Raw genomic sequence first — 22041 nt, 5'->3', positions numbered from 1 at the left:
ATTTTCTATTTGCTCTAAAGAGAAAGGAGGGTCTACAGTCTGTGTTTTGCTAGACAGTCTTTTCCAGAGTACTGCAGGATGACATGGAATTCGGAAATGAAACAGTACAGAGAAAATAATTGAAATAGCTAAGATGTATTGAGAAGTTGCTCTGTGCCAAGTAATATGATAAATATCATTATCGATTTTTGCATTTAATATAATCTATCCTGAAAGGATTATAAGAGTGACTAAAATCATTTCCTCCATATTACAGATAAAGAAAACACAGGCTCGTAGAGATAAAGTAACTCTCCCAAGGACACGCATCTAGAAGGTGATCAAACTAATACCTAGAGAGATTGACTCAAAGACTTCCCTCCCTGTGAACAGATTCTGCTAGAAAGGATGAGAAGTAGCAACATTGCTATTTAAAATGGCCAAGATTTAAACAAAACCTTTATCATAGAGTTCTGCATTTTTACACGGTGCAAAAAGAGGGCAGGAAATATTTCATACATATATACATATATGTACGTGTGTGTGTGTGTGTGTGTAGACAATATCTACATGGGAATTCAGTCTAAACCATCGCAGGTAATCAAAGTAAGGTTCCACTGAACTTGAGTGCTGACCTAACAAAAGATTGGTCCAGACTGCTGTTTTTGGTTTTCCCAGAAATTTTATAAGGACAAACTGCTAATCTGTGAGGTCTTTGAAGGGTGGTACCATGTCATACTCATATTTATCTCTGACATCTATTGCAGTACCTAATTCCTAGCAGAAGCTCAATAAACATCTGCTGTTAAATTGAGGTGTTTGAGTTAAGAAACTTTAACAATGGTTCTTGCCAACCAGACTTCTTGGTGACCTCTACAAGTTCATGATATTGGTGATAATCATGTTTCCCATGCAGTATCTGAGTGCCTTGGATACTTTAACTGTACTAAAATGCATGAGCTTGAATTCCTGGAAGGTATTATTGCCCTAAAACCCATGGGAGGTACATGCATTTTGAACTGTGAGTACAGCTCCACCCTCAGTTGTGGGTGTTAGCGTGAACAACAGTGGTGAAGCATGAGGCTCTTAAGCTAGACTCCACACATTCAAGTCTTGGTTCTGTCACTTTGCAGGTGGTAGAACTTTACCAAATGATTAACACTCCCTGTGCCTCAGTTTGCTCATTTAAAAGGATTATAATAGCATGCACCTGCTAGTGTTTCTGCTGCAGATTAAATGAGTTAACTCATCCAAAGCACTTGGAGCAATGACTTACTAGCACTTAATAAATGCTGATGGTTACAGATGGGGCAAGGCTCATTTAAAACGTACCTGTTTCAGGCACCAGTGGAGACATGAGGCACACATATGCTTTCACCCCGACAATCACCCTGACTGTCAGGTCTGAAGTTATTTAGAACCCACTAGACAGGGCACTGACCTTTTCACCATCAAGTTTAATTAAGGCTAGTGAGTAGCTAAAATGTGATGTTTCATGTCTTTCCACGGAGTTCAATAAGAGAGATTTATTAACTCATTAAAATGTCGTGTTAGTTATTTTCAGCTACTCAGAATGACTGTGACGTCCAGCCAGCTACTTATCCCAGAAAAGACTCAGAATAGAATCTGATTTTATGGACTTCCTAGACCCGCATCTCCACCAGGAGATCACGTTGCTTCAACGTTAGGATCAAAAGCTTCAACAAGTGTGGGGACTGATTTAAACCCACCTGCCTCTGGTGACATAAAAGTGGGCTGTTGCTGTGCCATGGTGAGACCATGCCAGGCTGGCACCGTATCCTGCTTCCTTCTATGGGGTGGAGCTGGCCGAGGGGGCTGGGCAGGGCAGTCTGGATGCAAGGAGTCGCATCCCTGTGAAGCACTGACTGCTTGTGTCCACTCACCTCCCTCTCACCCAGCCGCTTTCCATTTGACCCATCCTGTTGTTGCCATTGCTGAAACATAACCTCAGTTATATTCCCCACCTGCCTCACCCTAACCTTTCATTCAAGTTGCAAATATATAATCTCTGAGGAGGCCTGCTTTTTGGAAGAGAGCAGAAATTCCCAATATTCCCTTCTCACTCCCATCCTGCAAAGTATAGTTAACGCTAGTGTACGATAACAAATCCACACTTACATTTTTGTTCTATATGTGCATATTCTTGATTCTTCCTGGTCTAGTCTTTTCTGGTTATAGCAGAAGCAGAAGAACACAGCGGCTGCCAATATCAGCTGAGAAGGACAGAACACAGACTCTTCAATTTACTAGTTGTGTGACTTAAATTATGTACTCTCTGATCACACAATCAATAAAATGGAAGCAATAAATTAGTACCTTCCTCACAGGACTCTAGTAAAAACTTTAAGAACCCATGTAAGGGGGTTAGAAGGGTGTCTGTCAAGTAAGGAATCACGTTCATACTGTCATTTTTGTTCCTGCAACCATTTGTCCTTCTTGCAGCTACTTGTTACAAGCTGCTAGTGGGCAAGGACCCAATCACTCACAGTGCCCAGGAGAGCCTGATCCTTAGTAAAGTTATTTAGATGATACCTAATAATGAAATATAAAGGTAAAAAACGCCAAATAAGACCCAGGCTTTTAATAAATCAAGGTAGGCAAAAACGATTTTCCCTAGCAACTAAACTTCTAAATGTATTTCCACCATGATCTCAAACTTCCTATTTATTAAGACTATTTCCTGCTTTCGAATATTGAACACTAAACAGGAAATTACTTTGAGAGGATGATGGTCTCCAGACAAAGAGAGGAAAGCAATTTCCGTGGCAAGAAACCAGACACTCTCCCTAGGAAATCTTCTGAAACTGGATGTAACGAGCACAGACCCTGCAGTAATCTCAGAGGACCTGAAAATCATTTCACTCATAGAAATGAAGGGCAGGGCTGCACTTCCTCATCTGAATAACCCAAATCATCATCGTAATTTTATTTTGTGGCTGGAGACTGCCTGTTGGAAACAGAGAAGCATGGTGGGACGCTGCAGGGGGAACGTGGGCAGCTGTCTCTGGTGACTTCCTCACTGTGTCAGGGTCACTGTGTCCAGGAGCGAGACCAGGATGCAGAGTCTGCAGTCAGCCTGGTCAGTCCCTGGCAGTCGGAGGCACAGTGCAAACAGCCCAGCAAACGTGATGTTGATGACGAAGGTGACAATTTTTAAAACTTCACATTAACAAATGTGATGTCCAAACAGGTATCTGGCTGCCCACTACTATTTCAGTAGAAGCCTCTCACTTTGACCACTTCATGGATAACCACATTTACATAAAAAAGAAACCACCCGATGTATCGCTCATATTGGTGAGAATCATGTTTCCCAGGCAGTGGCTATCCCCCATGAGCTGCCTGGGTTGAAATCAACCATAATTAAGGTTCTAAGGCACCATGAGGACAAACTGTAAGCAGTTTGTGTGTTGACTGCTGTGAAGCTTACTAAAGCCAATGCCAAGATTATTAAACATCAACTGCAACGGTCTCGCTCCATCCCATCCTCATCCATACACACTCACACCATCATCATGGCCAACATTTCCTCCCCTCTCTTTTTATGGAACATCCTAAAAATTAATCAGCAGTTTTAGGAACAACAACAACAAAGCCATCAACTGAGCAGGTCTAAGGTAATAGAGGTACAGCAAGCCTGAAAATAGAGCTTTGGGGAGTATTTCTGTCAATAACGGAAAAGCACCAAGAAAGAATCAATTCTGGCTCAAAGTCAGGTAGTAGAAAAATACAAAGAAGCCAGGGAACGTTGCCAGAGGTTTGGAAAGAAGATGCCAGAAGCCAAACCAGAAAGCCAATAACCATGATACCTGGCAGCTGCGGAGCACCAGTCTGGGCTGAGTGCCCTGCAAACACTGTCTTTAAATCCCCACAGGTGAGCCAAGTAGCATAGTATTATTATTACAAGGAAGAGAAGAAACTGGGGCTCAGGGAAGTTGAAAAATTTACCTAAGTAACAAAGTGAGTATCCAAGTCCAATCTCAAACCTGGTACGCCTGACGCAGAAGCCTGTGTTCACTGGAGACAGTGGGAGCGCCAGACGTGGAGGAAGAGGGCAGAGGAGTGGCTGGAGTTGGCAAGCCTGATGGCTTCTGCCAACAAGAGGTTCTGACCTGGGCTTGCAAGAAATCAAGCTCACGTTTGACTCAGGGCATCCGTGCTACTTGAGCAATCTTAGGAAGGGCTGGCACGTCCAGATGCTACACTCACATCTGGTCTCAGTCCAAATGCTGCCTCCTGCAGGACATCCATGGGTTTCTTACAGAGGAGTGAGCCCTCTCCTTTCTTTGAGTACCCTTACCTTTATTTTTTGGATGTCCATTAGCACCGTCTTAAAGAACAGTTATTTAAATCCCTGTCACCCATTTCAACAAATATTGGTCACCTACCATCAGACAGGGAAGCCCTGAAATCGCTAATATCCAACTGAAAGGAATTTACAGAGGCAGAGCAGTCACCATGCTCTGAAGATGTGAGCTCCACTTTCATTAAGTAGATTTGGGAAGTGCCTGCCCAGCTAAGGGCTACATTTTCCAATCCCTCTTTCATCTAGCATAGAGCAGAGGGGAAAGTAAAGCAAGATGTGGCCCAAAGGAGAAGTAGCTTCTGCCCGATCCCTTGATCCCTCCGGGAGCTCTGGAGAAGAAATTGCACCACAGAGTTAGTCTCACCTTGAGGCAAGGGGGTGGCTGAGGTGTTTTCCTCCCAATTCAGTCAGTGGTTGACTGCAAGCTATTAATGCAAGAAGGGAACCTCCTGGCCACGGAAGCTTCTGCCTGACTGAGGGCAATTCTCTGAAGAAAGTCAACACCCACAGCTTTTGGTGGATGGGTGGGCAAACTGAGGCAAATGGAACCCGGGCAGGGCAACAACAGTGTCCTGTAGACACACCCAATGACCATGAGTCAATGAAGAAACAGGGGAAATTTAAAAAACTACTTGAAGCCCAATGACCATAAAAGATCATTTATATCAAAATTCGAGGTCATCGCTAATGGGATACATACTGATAAATTATAGCCTCAAAAGTGTAGGCCCACATGAGAAAAACACAATTAAAATCAGGAGGGAACGGGGAGAAGGGAGGAGGGTGGGGGAAGGAAAGTAGAAGGAAATGTTAGTGCAAAGAACTGAGAGAGAGAATGAAATAGAAAAATAAACAGAACAGAAGATCAAATATCTGTTGCTTTTAAAAATAATAATAAAAACAAATATCTGGCAATACTGAACAAAAAAGAGAAAAGCAGATACAAACAATATTAGAAATGAAAAAAGGAAAGAACACAACTACATTTGGGCAAGAGTTTAAAAGTTCTGAAAGAATACTATAACTTTTTTAAAAGTACATTTAAAAATATAAAAGAAACTTTTTAAGAGAAATATGGATTTTCAATTTGATTCAATAAACAGAAAATCTGAATAGACACGTAACCACTAAAGAAAATGAATTATTTTAAACTAGTCACGCACACACATGCCAGGTTGAGGCAGTTTTACCAGTAATCAAACCCTCAAGAAAGACGACCCAAACCTACAAGCTTTCTGTGAGTAGAAAAAAAGGGCAAGCTTTCCTGCTCCTTTTATGATGCAACATAACCTAAAAAACTATAATCAGAAAAGTGGATACATAAAAAATAACCAAAGTAGACCAATTCTATTTACAGACATAGGTATAATAATTCTAAATACTAGCAAATGACTAAATAAATTGGGAAATGGCAGCATAGTCAATAACCAATGAAAAGACAATTTATTATCCACGGTGCCTATGGCTCAGTGAGTAGGGCGCCAGCCCCATATGCCGACGATGGCGGGTTCAAACCCAGCCCCGGACAAACTGCAACAAAAAAATAGCTGGGCGTTGTGGCGGGCGCCTGTAGTCCCAGCTACTCGGGAGGCTGAGGCAAGAGAATCGCCCAAGCCCAGAAGTTGGAGGTTGCTGTGAGCTGTGAGACGCCACAGCACTCTACTGAGGGCGATAAAGTGAAACTCTGTCTCTACAAAAAAAAAAAAGTTAAATTAAATCACTACAAAGCACATAAAAATATATTCCTGACTGATAAAGCCCTAATGTGAAAAGCAAAACTTAAAAATATTATTTAATAGAACCCTAAGACGTACAGACAGTCCCTGACTTACGATAGTGACTTTATGATGGTGAAAAATTAATATGCATTAAGTAGAAACCACACTTCAAGTACCTATACAGCCATTCTTTTTTTCCACTTTCAGTATTATATTCAGTGAATTACATGGGGTTTTGTGTCAGATGATTTTGCCCAACTGTAGGCTATGTAAATGTTCTGACATGTTTAAGGTGGGCTAGGATAAGCTGTTCTGTTTAGTAGGCTAGTGTATTAAATGCATTTTTGACTTGTGATATTTTCAATTTATGATGGGTTTATCAGGATGTAACTCCATCCTAAGTCAAGAAGCATCTGTAATTGACTTCAGAGTTCAGACAGATTTTTTTAAAAAGCATAAAGCAAATCACTGAGAAAAAAAATTCACATATTTGGCTGAGTTAATATTAAAAACTTCTCTAGACTGATATCACTTATAGAAAAGCTAAAAAAAAAGATAAACCATAAAGTGGCAGAGATATCTGTGAAACATCTAATCAGTAAAGGTTATAAAGAATACATAAAGTCCTTCAGTGCATCACAGAAAGTCCACAATCTGCTAGAAAAAAATGAGGTGAGCAACTGAACCCATGACAAGGAACCTTATAGCCAACCAACAAGATCAGGAACACTTACTAGAAAACGATAAAGTAACATTCCTCAGAATTTTTTATCCTCAGATAACAACAACAAAAAAATGGAACTTAATAACTGACTTAGAATAGAGAGCGAAAAAATGGCATTAATTTAAGACGCCCTGGGTTTCTCAGTTGAGTGGTGGTGGGTATTGTTAATCAGGATGGACAATGTAGGAACAGAACTGTGTTTTCAAGAAAATAGAACACTTGAGTTTGAGCTAACTATGGGATACCCAAGTGAGCTGTATGTATACACAAGTCTGGAGCTTCCAAGGAGAAACCTGGCCCAGAGATACAGACATAGGTGTTACAAGCACATAGGTAACTGTTAAGATCAAGTCTGTGGATGAGACTGCTCAGGAAGACTTTGGGTACTGAAGGAAAAGAAGCCGATAAATCAGCAGTCAGAAAATCAAGGAAGAACAAGCTCAGTGGAAACAAGAAGTTGCCTCCTTGAGTTTCTTTTGAACTTAATGTGTATTTGCTTTTGTATTTCAAATGATTTTTGTTACCATGAAACCAAGGAATTTGTTAAATCAATGGAAAGTGAAGTACAGGACATCCCCAAATCATTTGTCCTTTTCTTTTGTTGCAACATCCTAAAGGGAGCAAGCAAACCCTTCATTTGTCTTTCTAATGGAAGATAGAGTTTGACTGAGGGCGTTAGAGAGGCTTGGGCAAGGATTTAATACAGACTAAAATCCCATAAGAGGGGACAAAATGCTTAGAAACCTGCAGGAAAGCTGTGTGTTTGTTTTCATACATAAGTATTTTATAAAAAATGCTTGCTAGTGATTTTACAATACTTGTAGAAATACAGTCATTGTTGATTGTGGAAAGTTTCTAACGTCAATTAACCATGTGACCTGAAAGGATTGACTCTGGCAATTTTGATGACTCCTTTGTTGCTGAGGTTTGCTTTTTTGCTCTTATAAAATAACAAAGATTCACATGCACAAAAAATACATTAATATACACTCCTTAGTCATGAGATCTAAATCACACATTTTTTGTTATCATAAACCAAGAAGACAAAATGGTTGTGCGTAACTGTTGTTTCTCAAACATGGATAGAAAAACAAAACTATCCAATTCCATACAATGGAAGCAGTGAATAAGAATTTTAGCCAAACTCTTTGTAAAATTGTAAATTTATTCCTGTGGATATATGTACACAAAATGTGTAGAATGTGTGTAACTTATTCTCTTCTTAAAGACAGCTTTGTTTATCATAAAAATTCTGGACCTGTGTTTCTACAAAACCATTTCATAAAAGAAAATGAACAATGATTTTTAAGACATACTTAAAATTATCAAATACACAACATGCATATAAACGGTGAAAAAAACTTTACATAATAAAGTACAATATCCACACCAAATAGAAACAGAAGTACCTTTTAATGTGTTAAATTTCTACATCATTTAGGTCGAAATGTTTCTTTTGTGTTTGTGGAATAATGACATGAAAATAATTAGTTCATGAAATATTAGCAACACAACATCATAAACAAGCAATAAACCATCCAAATACATTTTAATTATATAAAATGTAGATTTACTCAAAAGAGAAACTTTTACATTTTAGAGTGTGAACTAATACAGAAGTAAAAACATAAATTCTCATAATTTGATCAAAATGCAAATAATTTTCCTAACAGAGAGACATTCTCAACATAGTAAATCATAAAACCAATCTTTACTTACAACACCAATAATCACCATTATCCACTGTATATAGTATAGATTTAAAACAGAAAAACATTGAAGAAAAATAAAGGCTTTCTGCAAAATTCTAAGATTGACTAATCATTCTCTCTTTCCATTGCATTTGTGATGGTAACTGAAACACTCAATTAAACTATATGGTTTAAGCTGATGAAACTATAGAGAATTCATTTGGTCCCATTCACAGATTAAAGTTAAATCATTGTGGGCATAAGTTAGTGGAGCTCCAATAGTTACCTCCCGATTTTATAAATGCTTCATGGTTATCTAGAGTTGATAGAATCTTCCCTAATTCCCCATCTCCTCCAGGATGTTATGCCTCATCCAAAATGTATTTTTCCTTATTAACATAAGGGGACACCCTTTCATTCTCTATCTGTATAACTCAAAAGTCAGAAGAGAAAACATACAAATTTCATGTGGGGAGAACAAAAATTGGAATTATTTACATACCAGGACATTTCATTAAAAGCAAAAACATTATGACATTGATAAAAATGATATTTAACAACAAAGAACTGTATGCATTTATTATCTTAGCAAAACAGACTAACCTTAAAAAATAATAATTCCATTACAGGACGACATTATATCCATGCAAGAGTGCCAAAATGCTTCTGCACTGAACCTAAACATTATATAAGCTAGTGGACCAATAAGCCAGGCTTTCATTCTATCTGCAAAGTACCCAGCTAACTAGTACCAAAAAGAATCCTTGTTATTTTCATGTAAATCACACACACACACACACACGTTCACAAACAGCATTAACCTTTTCACAGACGCTGTGTTGGTATGAAATATTCTTCACCTGAAGTATATAGTACTTAAGGCTGTATGATTACTTCAGGACAATAATATACATCAGTCTTGGGTTTTGTTTTGGTTTTTGATATGACATATCATATTTTTAAAAGTGAGTTTGTATTAACATCCCTCCCTAGAATAAATTTTTTTATTAAAATGCTGGTAGCTTCCTTACTTGGAGAAGAATTTCAAATCTCTTAAAGTCTTAGGTAACTAAGATTCAAAGCACCATGATATAAATCATTTCTCAGCATTTCCTCTCCCGTCTTTACACATCGCTTCTCTCATCTTCAACCAAATGAGCCTTTTTTCATTAATAACGCTGTGCCTGAGGAGATCTTATTAACATCTTCAAGTGTGTAACTGCATCTGTGTAAGTATTTGGTATTCATGTCTACATAAAAAGTCATCCTATGACCATAGAGAAAAATAATAAGGAAAAAGTTATCTTATGGGTATATTATCATATTTTATAACTAGAAGTCAATGGGTCCTCAATAGCTCTTTTAACAGAAGCTAAGCTGATATCCTTAGCCTAAAAAAATGACTTCATTCAAAATCTTCTTTATTTGCTCTGCAAAACTCCTAATGTTCCAATTTCACTAACAAATCTGTTGTTTACAAGTGTCTTAAAATCCAGTTAAGTTTAACAAAGTAGTTTCATAAAAGTAAAACTATGAAATCTATGTATTTAGCTTCACAAAGAATTAATGTCCCAAAGCATTACATTGGTTATTACATAAAAGCACATTGGTTATTACATAAAAGCAACATGAGTTTTTCATAATCCCCACTCTCTAGAAAATGACACAGGAAGCCTATGCAGAGCTCTCCCCTCCACTCACAGAAATGGTCCCAGATCAGGCAGTAAGTCGCACCTAATTTGAGGAGCTAGTCTGCCAAAGAAACCACCATTTCCCAAAGAGAAAACGGCCATATTTGCAAGGTAAATGAACATTCAGCAGTTATGTTAAAGTCGTCTTCAAAGTGATGACTGGGAATGATTTCTTCCTTGGTTTCACGGCATGTTTCTTTTTTTTAGTAATACAAGAGTGCCAAATGTTAGATAGTGATAAGCTGTTATTCATCTCCTGCAGGTAGGTCACAGTTATACCTTGACAACAGGCCGTAACACAGACACACCAGAGAGAAGACTATGTTCCCAGTTTTTAAATTTTTTGCTACAGTTATTTGGTCATTACCTTCTTGAAGTATGCTTAAAATAGCAATGTTGTTTTCATGTAAAATGTCAATGTTGTGCTTCATTAAAATGACTCTGAGGAGTTCCCTAAAACCTAAGCTTCATAATATCATATAGAAAAGTATAGAAGAAAAAAATGGGAGAAATATCTTCATTAAAGAAAGACAGGAGAAAGAAAGAGAAACTCTTTATTGAAGAAAGAAAAGAAAAAGAATCACCTTGGTAATTAGAATTTCTTACATTGAATCCCTTATTTTTATAAACTATTTAAAATCATTAACCCTAGAAAAGTGTGAATTTGATATTAAAAGACCAGTCATTCTATTTCCCTAACAATTCAAGATTGTTGCTTGTAGTGCTTTATATTGTCCCATTTGAAAGAGTAAGCCTATTAATAGAAAATGCAATCTAGATTTTACACCAGAAATATAGTACCCCATTTATAATTCATTCTCCTAGATGACTGTATCCTTGTAGAGTTATCGCTTTCAAATACTGTTGCATTACAATTTATGTTTATACTTCCTATTTGTGAAAAATACTAAAATAGCTCCTAGGCTCAGGAAAAAAAAATACATCTATTTTCTGAAGTATTATTAAGTGCTTTATATGTATTAATGACCAACTATTTTAATTCTAAATAATTGGTTATGAAACCTGGAGGGGAAAATCTTTTAAATTTAAGATTCATAGTGAATTCTATGGAAGCCCTAGACATTAAATTTTCAAATTTACAACTTCTACATAATTAAAAATATATTCTTTAATATGATAAAAATATATTACTTCTATGTTTAAGAAAGAATAGCATCATCTCTTAAGAATCAAAAAAACGAATGTAATTACATTTTTCCCCATACACACCTCACAAAGCAACCAAAATTTACTCAGTCCACAAAGCTGTAATCAGGAACTGGTTCATTATGACAATTCTGAAAGTTTTTCAACAATGTCTTTCTATCAGATGGCTTCTAATTATACAGAAAGACATTTGCCTGAAACTCTAAATATACCCAACTAGAGAAAATAAATATTTGCTGACAAATACCTTGAGAGAGTCTTAATAGAAATAAGGCTAAAAGCAAGTGAAATTGAGTGGTCACAACTCTTCATAGAACCTACTCTTTTTTTCCTATTAGACTGTCTTATTTTTGTTAGATGGAAGGAAGAAAGGAAGGGTTGGAGGGTAGGAGGGGGAGGGAAGGGGTAGAGAGAGAGGGAGGGAGGGAGGGGAGGAAGGGAGGGGAGGAAGGGAGAGAGGGAGGAAGCAAGGGAGGGAGACAAGAAGAAATTATTTGGAAAGAATTCAGTCTTTGCAATCACCAATATGGGGTTTTCTAATATAATAAGATGAGAGAGAACAGAAGGAAAGATTAGTAAGTGTTGACTGGATCAGTGAAAATCACAGGATTTCCAAGATTTGCAAAGCACTGGGCAACTGGGTATTCCTCTGATTCCTTTCTGAATGCGAGCCACCACAGCCACAAGCATTAAAACCTGAAAGCACTTCAGGGAGGACAAGCCAAGGCTATTCACTAACATCCTAATGAAGTCTCCCTCCTACCAAAATGAGTATCCTGCATTGTCTTTTTAGTTCATTTAAGGTACATTTTGGCTAAGGAGGAAGAAAGTGACATGTCTATGGCAACATGTCACTCTACTGCCATCACCAAATTATCTCTGAAATTAAATTACAATTTCTTCATTCAAGAATTTATTTGCTTTAAGAAAATAGTACAGGCTTTCCTATTATACCAATTCTTTAAAATAATGCCTTCTTAGATAAGTGCTTTAGACTAAGCTGCCATCTAATAATCTCACTTTTAAATTTATAATAAAGTATACAATAAGAGTGATCCTATTTTTTTGATCCTTTACAAAGACAAGTGGCCAATTGTCTTCCAGTAGAAATTCTCCTCTGTCTCTCTTATTTAATCTCTCTATATGACTTCCAAAAACACATGCCATAAAAATAAGTTATTCTCCTTTAGTAGCTATTAACAGTTAACAGAGTCTTTCCACTAGGCTTCTAATGTTAAAATCCAGTAGGTAGTATTCAAACAGAATGTCACATTATGTTTTACAATAACTATGTGCTTATCATTCAAGTATTACCACCCTTAAGTTATCTAACAATCCATATATTCTCCTTTTAAAAATCATCTATGCCACGACAGCATAGTCCTTATTTTGTTCATTATTTTCATTTTCTTGTGGACTAGTAATTTTTACTTCTGGCCTTGGTGGTCTTTGAGAGTCTAATTCAGCCTGGAAGGGAACAGATTAAAACAAAGATATTTAGTTCTTTGGCTTACAAAGGTAATAAAATTTACAAAGAAACAAATTACTCAATATTCTATTTAATCACATAAATATTCAAATAAAAACAGTAGCATTCCCTTTGTTTTTTTCATATATTATTACCCAGCAGATCATTCTCAACACCTTACTTTCAGAAGCTCTTTTGGGGACCATAATCCACTCCATGCCTTAAAAGCACACTCATTTCATATGCTGCAAGCTTTATTGCTCTCATTTTTTTTTAATTCCCTTTGAGCTTTTCTTTTCAATAACATATTTATACTTTTCAGTTTCGCATTTTCAGAGACAAAGGAAGAGAAAAATGCAGCCATTCTACACTCATGCCACATTAATCCAGTCCCTTACCTGATGCCGTCCTAATTTGTTTTCTCCTAGAATTCACAAATTCATTCCGAATATGGTACTGAGCACATGATAGCAAATAGATAAGAGCAGGACAGAAAATCAAAAGTGGAGGTAGCATTTTTCCAACAGTAGCTATCATTTCTCCCACTCGGATTTCTCATATGTTAGTAATGACATTATCTCATCTACAACTTGTCTTTCCCCTCCTAGACTGAAAACTGAAGGGGTCAGATCAATTTGCAAACTCTGTTCCATGAAATCTTGGAGGCTCCGCACAAGGGCCACCAGACTGGTAGACAACAGCAGCTCCAGATGCCCCACATGCCACAAATTATGCTCTAAAAAAAGGAAAACATAAATACTGGGGCTATGTCTTATTATACATTGTTACCTTGTCAAATGTCTCCAATAGTATCTTGCATATAGTGCAAGCTCAATCTCAATAAATATCAGTTGCTTACTAGGTTATCTGTCTGTATTCCCTACTGTTCTCCTACAATCACATCTCACTTTGCAGAAGAACTGGTACATGAAACAAAATGCTACATGGTAAACTGAATTTTTATTCATTTTGTCAGTAAAAATCTTTCCATGAAACTTATAATTCATACAACTTTTGTTTTTCACATATTTGGTAGGCTTAAAGAATACCTATACTGATACGTCAGGGAGAATGGAGATAAAATATGCAATCATCATAAGAAAGAGATGAATCAAGTGAGATTAAAGTAAAATTAAATCTCTTTGTGAGTAACTGCTCTGTCTTAGGCATTTGTATAGTCCTTAAAATCTCTAACCAGTCAAAAATCAGTACTTGCTCATCTGAGTTCCCAAGAATTTGGATTCACCCTCATTACGTACCACAAACCAATGTGCTTTGGCCTCTTGTGAAATTTTATACTCTTGATATGGACGGATACCCATTTCCTATCAAAAGCCTGTATATTTTCCTTTCTTAAAATATTTCATTTATTTATTTGACAAATGAAAACTGTATATATTCATGGTATAAAACATGATGTTTTGAAATATGTATACATTGTAGAATGGCCAAATCCAGCTAATTAACATATGTATTACCTCATATATTTCTCCTCTGTGGCAAAAACACTTAAGATCTCCTCTCCTAGCAATTTGCAAGAATACAGTACATTGTCCTTAACTACAGTCACCATGGTCAATGGATCTCTTGAATTTATTCCTTGTGTCTAAATGAAATTTTGTATCCTTTGACCAACATCTTTCCCACCTCGCCCCAGCCCCGGGAGCCGCCATTCTACTTTCTGCTTCTATGAGTTCAACTCTCTCAGCTTTCACATGTAAGTGAGAACACCAAGAGCTATCTGTCTGTCTGTGTCCAGCTTGCTTCACATAACATTATGTCCTCCAGGCTCAGCTACGTTGTCACAAGAACAGGATTATTTTTAAAAGATATATTTATGAAAGAGGGAAGGACAGGCAATCATTCGTTTCTATAAAATCTATTTCGGTCACATATTCAATTAAGGTAGACCACTGGAAAAACTTGTACTTGGATCTTACTATCTAGTCCCACATACAGTTACACTTTGATTCCTTGCTATAAGCTTTCATCAAAGGCTCCTACAACAAATGTTTTCTGAAACCTACTATTGCAGTTGCCATACAAATGACACTGAGGACTATGTAGAATTATATACTGGGGATTTCTTATAAAAGAGGGCTGTGATTATCTCACCTGGAGAAAAGATGCAATAGGGACATGCTGATGCTTTCATTTAGATGTTAAGCATGTTTTATATAAGCCACAAGAGAACTTTGTATTGTTACTGAAACCTGGCCACAAGGACATTTTTCATTTTGCCATCGCTAAACTTGCTCTCCCTAAGCAAGATAAAACAGATGAGTCAATAATAAATAATCAAGAAAACCCCATTCATCAAAGTGGGCGTCAGGAATATACAGACCAAGGCTCTGTTCAGAGGTACAGCCTGGAGGGAGGTGGACCTTGATCTGCTAGGTAGACAGGAAGAGAGGGGATAACAGATGGGGAGAACGTGAGGTCCTGCCTTTCGTGCTCCAGGACTCAACTTAAGCTTAACAGCGACCAGGTCATATTCATCAGCCTGGAAACTAACCTATTTTATGAAACATCTGTTCCACCCCAGAGCCAGGAGTGAGATAATGGGCTAGGAAGAGAGGCTTCGCTATGTAATTCTTGTTTTGTTCTTTCTTCCCCCCATAATATATTCCTTTATCCTCTCTATATAATAAATAGAACCATATATTGTCAAGTTTCTGACATGTTGAATACTTAATTCAATTAATCCATTTAAGGTAGATGAAACAAACTAAACTTTAATACTGCTAGAAAACGAAGCCATCACCCATTATAGGATGGTGTTCTTCAGCTTATGTATGGGTCTCACTGGTCTTGATATTTTTTTCTGGTTTGTGTCTCCTCTGGTCTTAGTTTTTATACTTTTTTCTTTTACTGTGCATGTTCTTAGAGGATTTTGTAAAATTTTTATAGAATGAGGTCGGAAATGGAAAGGGGGATGGATGAATGGACAAATGTATGTATGGGATGGCAGAAGGACAGACATATGGACTAAGCAGGTAGGTAGATAGCAGTACTTGTTAACTAGTTAAAATAAGCAGTAATTAAAATTAATTAAATGGTATTGGATCGCTCCTACTCAACATAAGTAGTTTCAGTACAAGTTCTAAGTACTTAACTAATTCACTGGATGCATGCATACACACACACAAAATTCATTCATGTACATAAGTAAGCAAAGCAATAGAAGTACCTCATCTTGTCCACTGCCAGCTCCTTGAGACTTTCTTTCCTCCTCCACTGCCGGCTGAAGCTCGTTATCAGCCTGGTCCAGTTCCTCACCATTTTCTTCGTCGGTGCCCACATTCACGCGAGCAGGAGCTGCCTGCTCCTCACTGGGATGCAGTGTCTGCTCGCCTTCCTCAGGGGCATCTGGAGCCTCCTTACCTCCTTCATCTTCAATGTCACCATTCAGTCCTGAAAAGCTGTCTTTCTGCTCTGTGTCCTTGCTTGTCTTCTCTCCATCTTCTTCCTCATCTACCATCTCTGCTGGCCTCTGATGGACCAAAAGGAATAGTATATGAAGGTATGAAGTATAACAGAGACTTTCCACTGCACATCACAGTAATGTGACAATTATTAGGCTCAATCGAGTAAGATGTCCTTATATTTGCATAGTATTTTACAATAGATAATGTAGTTATGTTTATTGAGTACCTACCATATGCCACTTTGGTTTCAAATTATTAAGGGGTAAAAATGTTTTAGGTTATGTGGATCATTTTCGTAATGCTCAAGTCCCACATCTGTGATGAGGCAGATGTTGTGCTAAACACCAGGGTCTTTGGCTACTGTATTGTGAAGCATGTGGACCAGAAGAGGAGATGAAAAAAAGTTCTTCATGGAGAGATGATCATCCTCAGTGCTAAGGATCAGGGCAATGGCAGTGGAATGTGAACTCAGGTTTTCTGACATAGAAGGCAGACAGCTTTTGCATAAGAGTTGACAGCTTATCTCAAAATACAAAAATCAATTGTCATGCAGATGTAGGGTGAAGAAACTATATGTTTTTTCCATAAAAATGATAAATGCTAAAGTATTTTATAAACTCTAATTAAGCATTTTACTGTTATTGGATAAAATGAGTCTGCTTTAAAGACCAACAGAAGACTGAATTCCAGAGCCAAGACTTTGGAGACAGACACAGGTTCAAGTCCCAGCCAGGCTCTTACTGCCTACTCTCTAACTTTTGTGAGTTTCAGATTCCCAAGCTCTAAAATTAGAATATAATAAGATTTCCATAAGGATTAAATGAGTAATGTTATACAGAGTGCCAAGCACAGCACCTGGCACATCATAGATCCTGTAGCTGGACTGGAGCATTATGAAAATGATCCACATAACCTAAAGCATTTGTAACCCTTAATATTTTGAAACTAAAAAAATAATAATAAAGTAAAAGCTAAAATAAACACAAAAGTAAATGTGGATTGGATTTAGTTCAATTCTGGAATGCAGAGTATTCAGGCTTTAATGACTGCAATTTTGACATCCTAAGGCCTTGAGTAGGCTTCTACCAGTTTTTAACTAAAATTCTAATCTCCTCAATGTAGAGGTACGTTATTAGCACTAGTCATAAACAGATCATCTCCCAAACATTTGATTTATTAAAATATCCCAAACGAAACAAAAATTAAAAAACTAAAGCCCCAAACTGAATTATACGACACCAAAGATGCACTTTAAAAATGAAGGTTCTTTAGGTATTGCAAAACCTACGGTGCTTGTCATCATGTAGATTAAATAACACAGAGAAGGTGAGTTGTTCAAATTTTCACTCAGATGCTTAAATCAAAGAGTGAAGAGTCCTAGCTAGTGCTAAGCACGTCACACAGAATGAGGCCCGTAGGAGGGCGGAATGCTAGACAGAAACTCAGGGTGGAAGAGGGATGGATCTTCCAGATGGTGCTTTTAAAAAAGGCAAAAGATTTATAAAATGTAACCCACAATATTTGGTAAGAATTTCTGGTTTTTAATATATGAGACCCAAATGACTGAAATCAAGAAAAGTCTCCACTCTCTGAAGGAGAGGATAGTGTTTTCTTTCCCATCTCCCCACGATACCCTGTCTCACCCTCTCTCCAAAGAGAATAACCAAGCTGGGCACTGAAGCACACACTTGCAATGATAAAGGGAGGACAGTTTGGCAAAAGAACAGTATTATGAAAACAGAGCAGAGGATGACAAATTAGCTGCATTTCTGTAAGCTAACAACAAACAAATCTGAAAAGGAAATTATAAAAATAATTTCATTTACAATAGCATCCAAAAAAATAAAATACTTAGGTATTAACTTAACCATGGAGGTGAAAGGCATGTACAATGAAAACTACAAAACACTGCTGAAAGCAATTAAAGAAAACACAATGGAAACACACCCCATGTTCATGAATTTGAATACTGAATATTGTCAAGATGCTGTACTACCCCAAGTGATCTACAGATTCAATACAATCCCTATCAAATTCTCAATGACGTTTTTCACAGAAATAGAAAAACCCATCCCAAAATTCATATGGAATCTTAAGCAGCCCAGAACAGCCAAAATATTTGGAAAAAGAAGAACAAAGCTAGAAGACTCACTCATCTTGATTTCAAAGCTTACTACAGAGCTACAGTAATAAAAATAAGTGCAGTACTGGCATGAGCACAGACATATAGATCGAGGCAGTAAAACAGAGGTTCTAGAGATAAACTCTCACTTATGCAGTCAAATAATTGGTCACAAGTGTGTCAAGACCATTTAATAGAGAAACAACAGTCTTTTCAACAAATGGTATAAGGAAAACTTTATACCCACATGCAAAAGAATGAAGTTAGACCTTTACCAAACACTACTGACAAAAATTAAGTCAAAATGAATCAAGACCTAAATGTAAGACCTAAAACTATAAAACTGAAACTATAAGGAAAAGAAAACTCTTAGGACAAAAGCTTTGTGACAATGAATTTGGCATTGGTTTCTGGGGTATGACGCTAAAAACACAAGCAACAAAAGAAAAAATTTTAAGTTCTATGCATCGAAATATATTTCAACAGAATAGGAGAAAATATTTGCAAATTGTATGTCTTAAGGGATTTATATCTAGAATATACAGAGAACTCCTAAAACTCAACAACAATAACAAAACAGCCTGATTCAAAAATGGGCAAAGGAAAAGGGAACACTTCTGCACTGCTGGTGGGAATGCAAATTAATACATTCCTTTTGGTAAGATGTCTGGAGAACACTTAGAGATCTAAAAATAGATCTGCCATTCAATCCTATAATTCCTCTACTAGGCATATACCCAGAAGACCAAAAATCACATCATAACAAAGATATTTGTACCAGAATGTTTATTGCAGCCCTATTCATAATTGCTAAGTCATGGGAAAAGCTCAAGTGCCCATCGATCCACAAATGGATTAATAAATTGTAGTATATGTACACCATGGAATATTATGCAGCCTTAAAGAAAGATGTAGACTTTACCTCTTTCATGTTTACATGGATGGAGCTGGAACATATTCTTCTTAGTAAAGTATCTCAAGAATGGAAGAAAAAGTATCCAATGTACTCAGCCCTACTATGAAACTAATTTATGGCTTTCACATGAAAGCTATAACCCAGTTACAACCTAAGAATAGGGGGAAGGGGGAAAGAGAGGGGAGGGAGGGGGGAGGTGGGCGGAGGGAGGAGGATTGGTGGGATTACACCTGCGGTGCATCTTACAAGGGTATATGTGAAACTTAGTAAATGTGGAATGTAAATATCTTAGCACAATAACTAAGAAAATGCCAGGAAGGCTATATTAACCAGTGTGATAAAAATGTGTCAAACGGTCTATGAAACCAGTGTATGATGCCCCATGACCACATTAATGTACACAGCTATGAATTAATAAAAAAAAAATGGGCAAAGGACTTAAACAGACATTTCTGCAAAGAAGATATACAAATGGCCATGAAAATACGCTTAACACCACTAATGGTTAGGGAAATGCAAATCAAAGCTACAAGGAGATACTACCTTACACCATTAGGATGGCTACCAATAAAAAACAAAATAAGAAGAAAATGACTGCTCTGCTCGGGAGGCTGAGGCAGGAGAATCGCTGAAGCCCAAGAGCTAGAGGTTGCTGTGAGTCCTGTGGCATCATGGCACTCTACTGAAGGCAGTAAAGTGAGACTCTGTCTCTATTAAAAAAAGAAGAAGAAGAAGAAGAAGAAAATAACTGCTATTGATGAGAGTATGAAGACACTGGAACACTTATTCACTATTGGTGGGAATGTATAGACAGCTGGAAAACAGTACAGTAGCTCCTCAAAACAACAAAACAGAATTACCATATGATCCAGCAGTTCCACTTCTGAGTACATATCCAAAAGAATTGAAATCGGGGTCTTCAAAAGATATTTTTACACTCAAGGTCATAGCAGTGTTATTCACAATAGCTAAAATGTAGATGCAACTCAAGTAAAATGGGGTTTACACCTATAATGCTATGGAATATTATTCACCCTTAACAAAGGAAGAACATTCTTGAATATGATACAAAATGGATGAACTTTGAGGACATTATGCTAAGTAAAATAAGGCGGGCACACAAAAAAGATAAAAACTATATGATTTCACTTATATGAGGTCTGTAGAATAGTCAAAATCATAGAGACAGGAAGTAGAACGGCGGTTGCCAGTTGAGGGAGGGGGAATGAGGAGTGACTGTTTGAGGGATACATAGTTTCAGTATTGCAAGATGGTGGCACCTGTGGCTCAGTAAGCAGGGCGCTGGCCCCATATACCAAGGGTGGCGGGTTCAAACCCAGCCCCGGCCAAACTGCAACAAAAAAATAGCCGGGCATTGTGGCGGGCGCCTGTAGTCCCAGCTGCCCGGGAGGCTGAGACAGGAGAATCGCCTAAGCCCAAGAGTTGGAGGTTGCTGTGAGCTGTGTGAAGCCACGGCACTCTACCAAGGGCAATAAAGTGAAACTCTGTCTCTACAAAAAAAAAAAAAAAGAAAGAAAGAAAAGAGTTATGGAGCTGGGTGGTGGTTGTGGCTATACAACATTATGAATATATTTAGTATCACTGAATTGTATGGACACAAAAATGGGTAAGATGGTAAAATTTACATTATGTGTATTTTACTATCAAAAGAAGCAAAACAAAACAAAACAGAGCAGAGGAAATGTCCTGAGCCAAAGATTACATGTCTGCATCACTGAAGAACAAGGGCTTCTGGGGAGCGCAGGAAAGGAGCCTGTGCCGGGAAGTGGTGGGGCTACTCTAAGACACTAAGACTCAAAGGGGATTTCTGAGGGGCAGATAGAATAAAAACCAGCTCAGAGAAAACACTGTGGATAGCTCCTCACTAACATGTCAGAAGACGTAAGGGAAAGGTCTGGGCATCTCCGTCCTTCCGGGGGACTCTGCAGGACCTGGGGAGACAGTCACTATGGGACCCCAGGGAACTTTGAGGGACTCTGAGTTACTGTGCTTCAGCCACTGGGCCTGGTGCACCTGTCTGTGTTAAGAAGGACTCTGGGTGTCAGGCATTCGGAGACAAACACTGGCATCAATGAGTACAGAGCACAGTGGCAGCTGCTGCCAGACCTCATGCACCTGTCATTTCAGTGACCTTCACAATAGCCCTCTGGAACACCTTTTTTATACTCATTACCCAAATAGGGTTAATAAGAAATCAGATACTTCCAATGTCACAGGGCAGATGACAAGTAGGGCCAGGGTGTGAACCAAAGGTGGTCTTGTCCCAAAGTCCTGGTGTCTTTCCTTGAGCAAATAACATAACAAATTTCTGCTTCACTGATGTGCTATTGTAAGGATACTTCCAATGGCAGAAAATATGAACTCTGCAGTATGCAACATTACTTCTACTATTTAAAGAATTACTGATCTGAAAACAAAACATTTCTGAATTTCTTTTTTTTGTCAAAAAATATACTTATTATTGATAGTGAGGGAAGTAAAGATGTCAGCATTCACGATAGAGGTTGTATAAGCCAAGGCTGCCTTTCCATTGATAAAAATACCTTATTTCACTTGTAATCATAAACATTATTCCAGTAAAAGAGGTACATTTTCTCTCCTTTTGTCTTCTTACTTGTATGATCATCATAATTAGTTAAAATGAAATAGTTCTTACATAATCAAAGGAGAAAAGAAAAAGAAAACCAATATGCCACAGCCTAGACAATTCTACCTGGCAGCCTTACTGCCCCAAGATCTTTGTGTTTGGGGCTGTCTTCTCCTGACTCCAATTCGTTCAGCAGCCTACC

At 37.7% G+C, this 22041-nt stretch overlaps 1 protein-coding gene across 1 annotated transcript in view; it reads right to left on the bottom strand.

Moving 5' to 3' along the window:
* Positions 1-12197: 12197 nt before the first annotated feature.
* DCDC2 (doublecortin domain containing 2) overlaps positions 12198-22041 on the bottom strand; it is a 212660-nt gene continuing 202816 nt past the window's right edge. The window contains exons 10-11 of the mRNA XM_053601709.1: positions 15956-16258; positions 12198-12764 (exon numbers count right to left, since the gene is read on the bottom strand). Of these exons, the coding sequence (XP_053457684.1) occupies positions 12660-12764; positions 15956-16258 (408 nt within the window). The 3' untranslated portion in view covers positions 12198-12659. The remainder of the gene's footprint in view (positions 12765-15955; positions 16259-22041) is intronic.

Source organism: Nycticebus coucang, chromosome 9, assembly GCF_027406575.1.
Source record: "Nycticebus coucang isolate mNycCou1 chromosome 9, mNycCou1.pri, whole genome shotgun sequence".
In the NCBI taxonomy this organism is placed as follows: Eukaryota; Metazoa; Chordata; class Mammalia; order Primates; family Lorisidae; genus Nycticebus; species Nycticebus coucang.
This window is presented reverse-complemented; position numbering and strand designations above follow the sequence as displayed.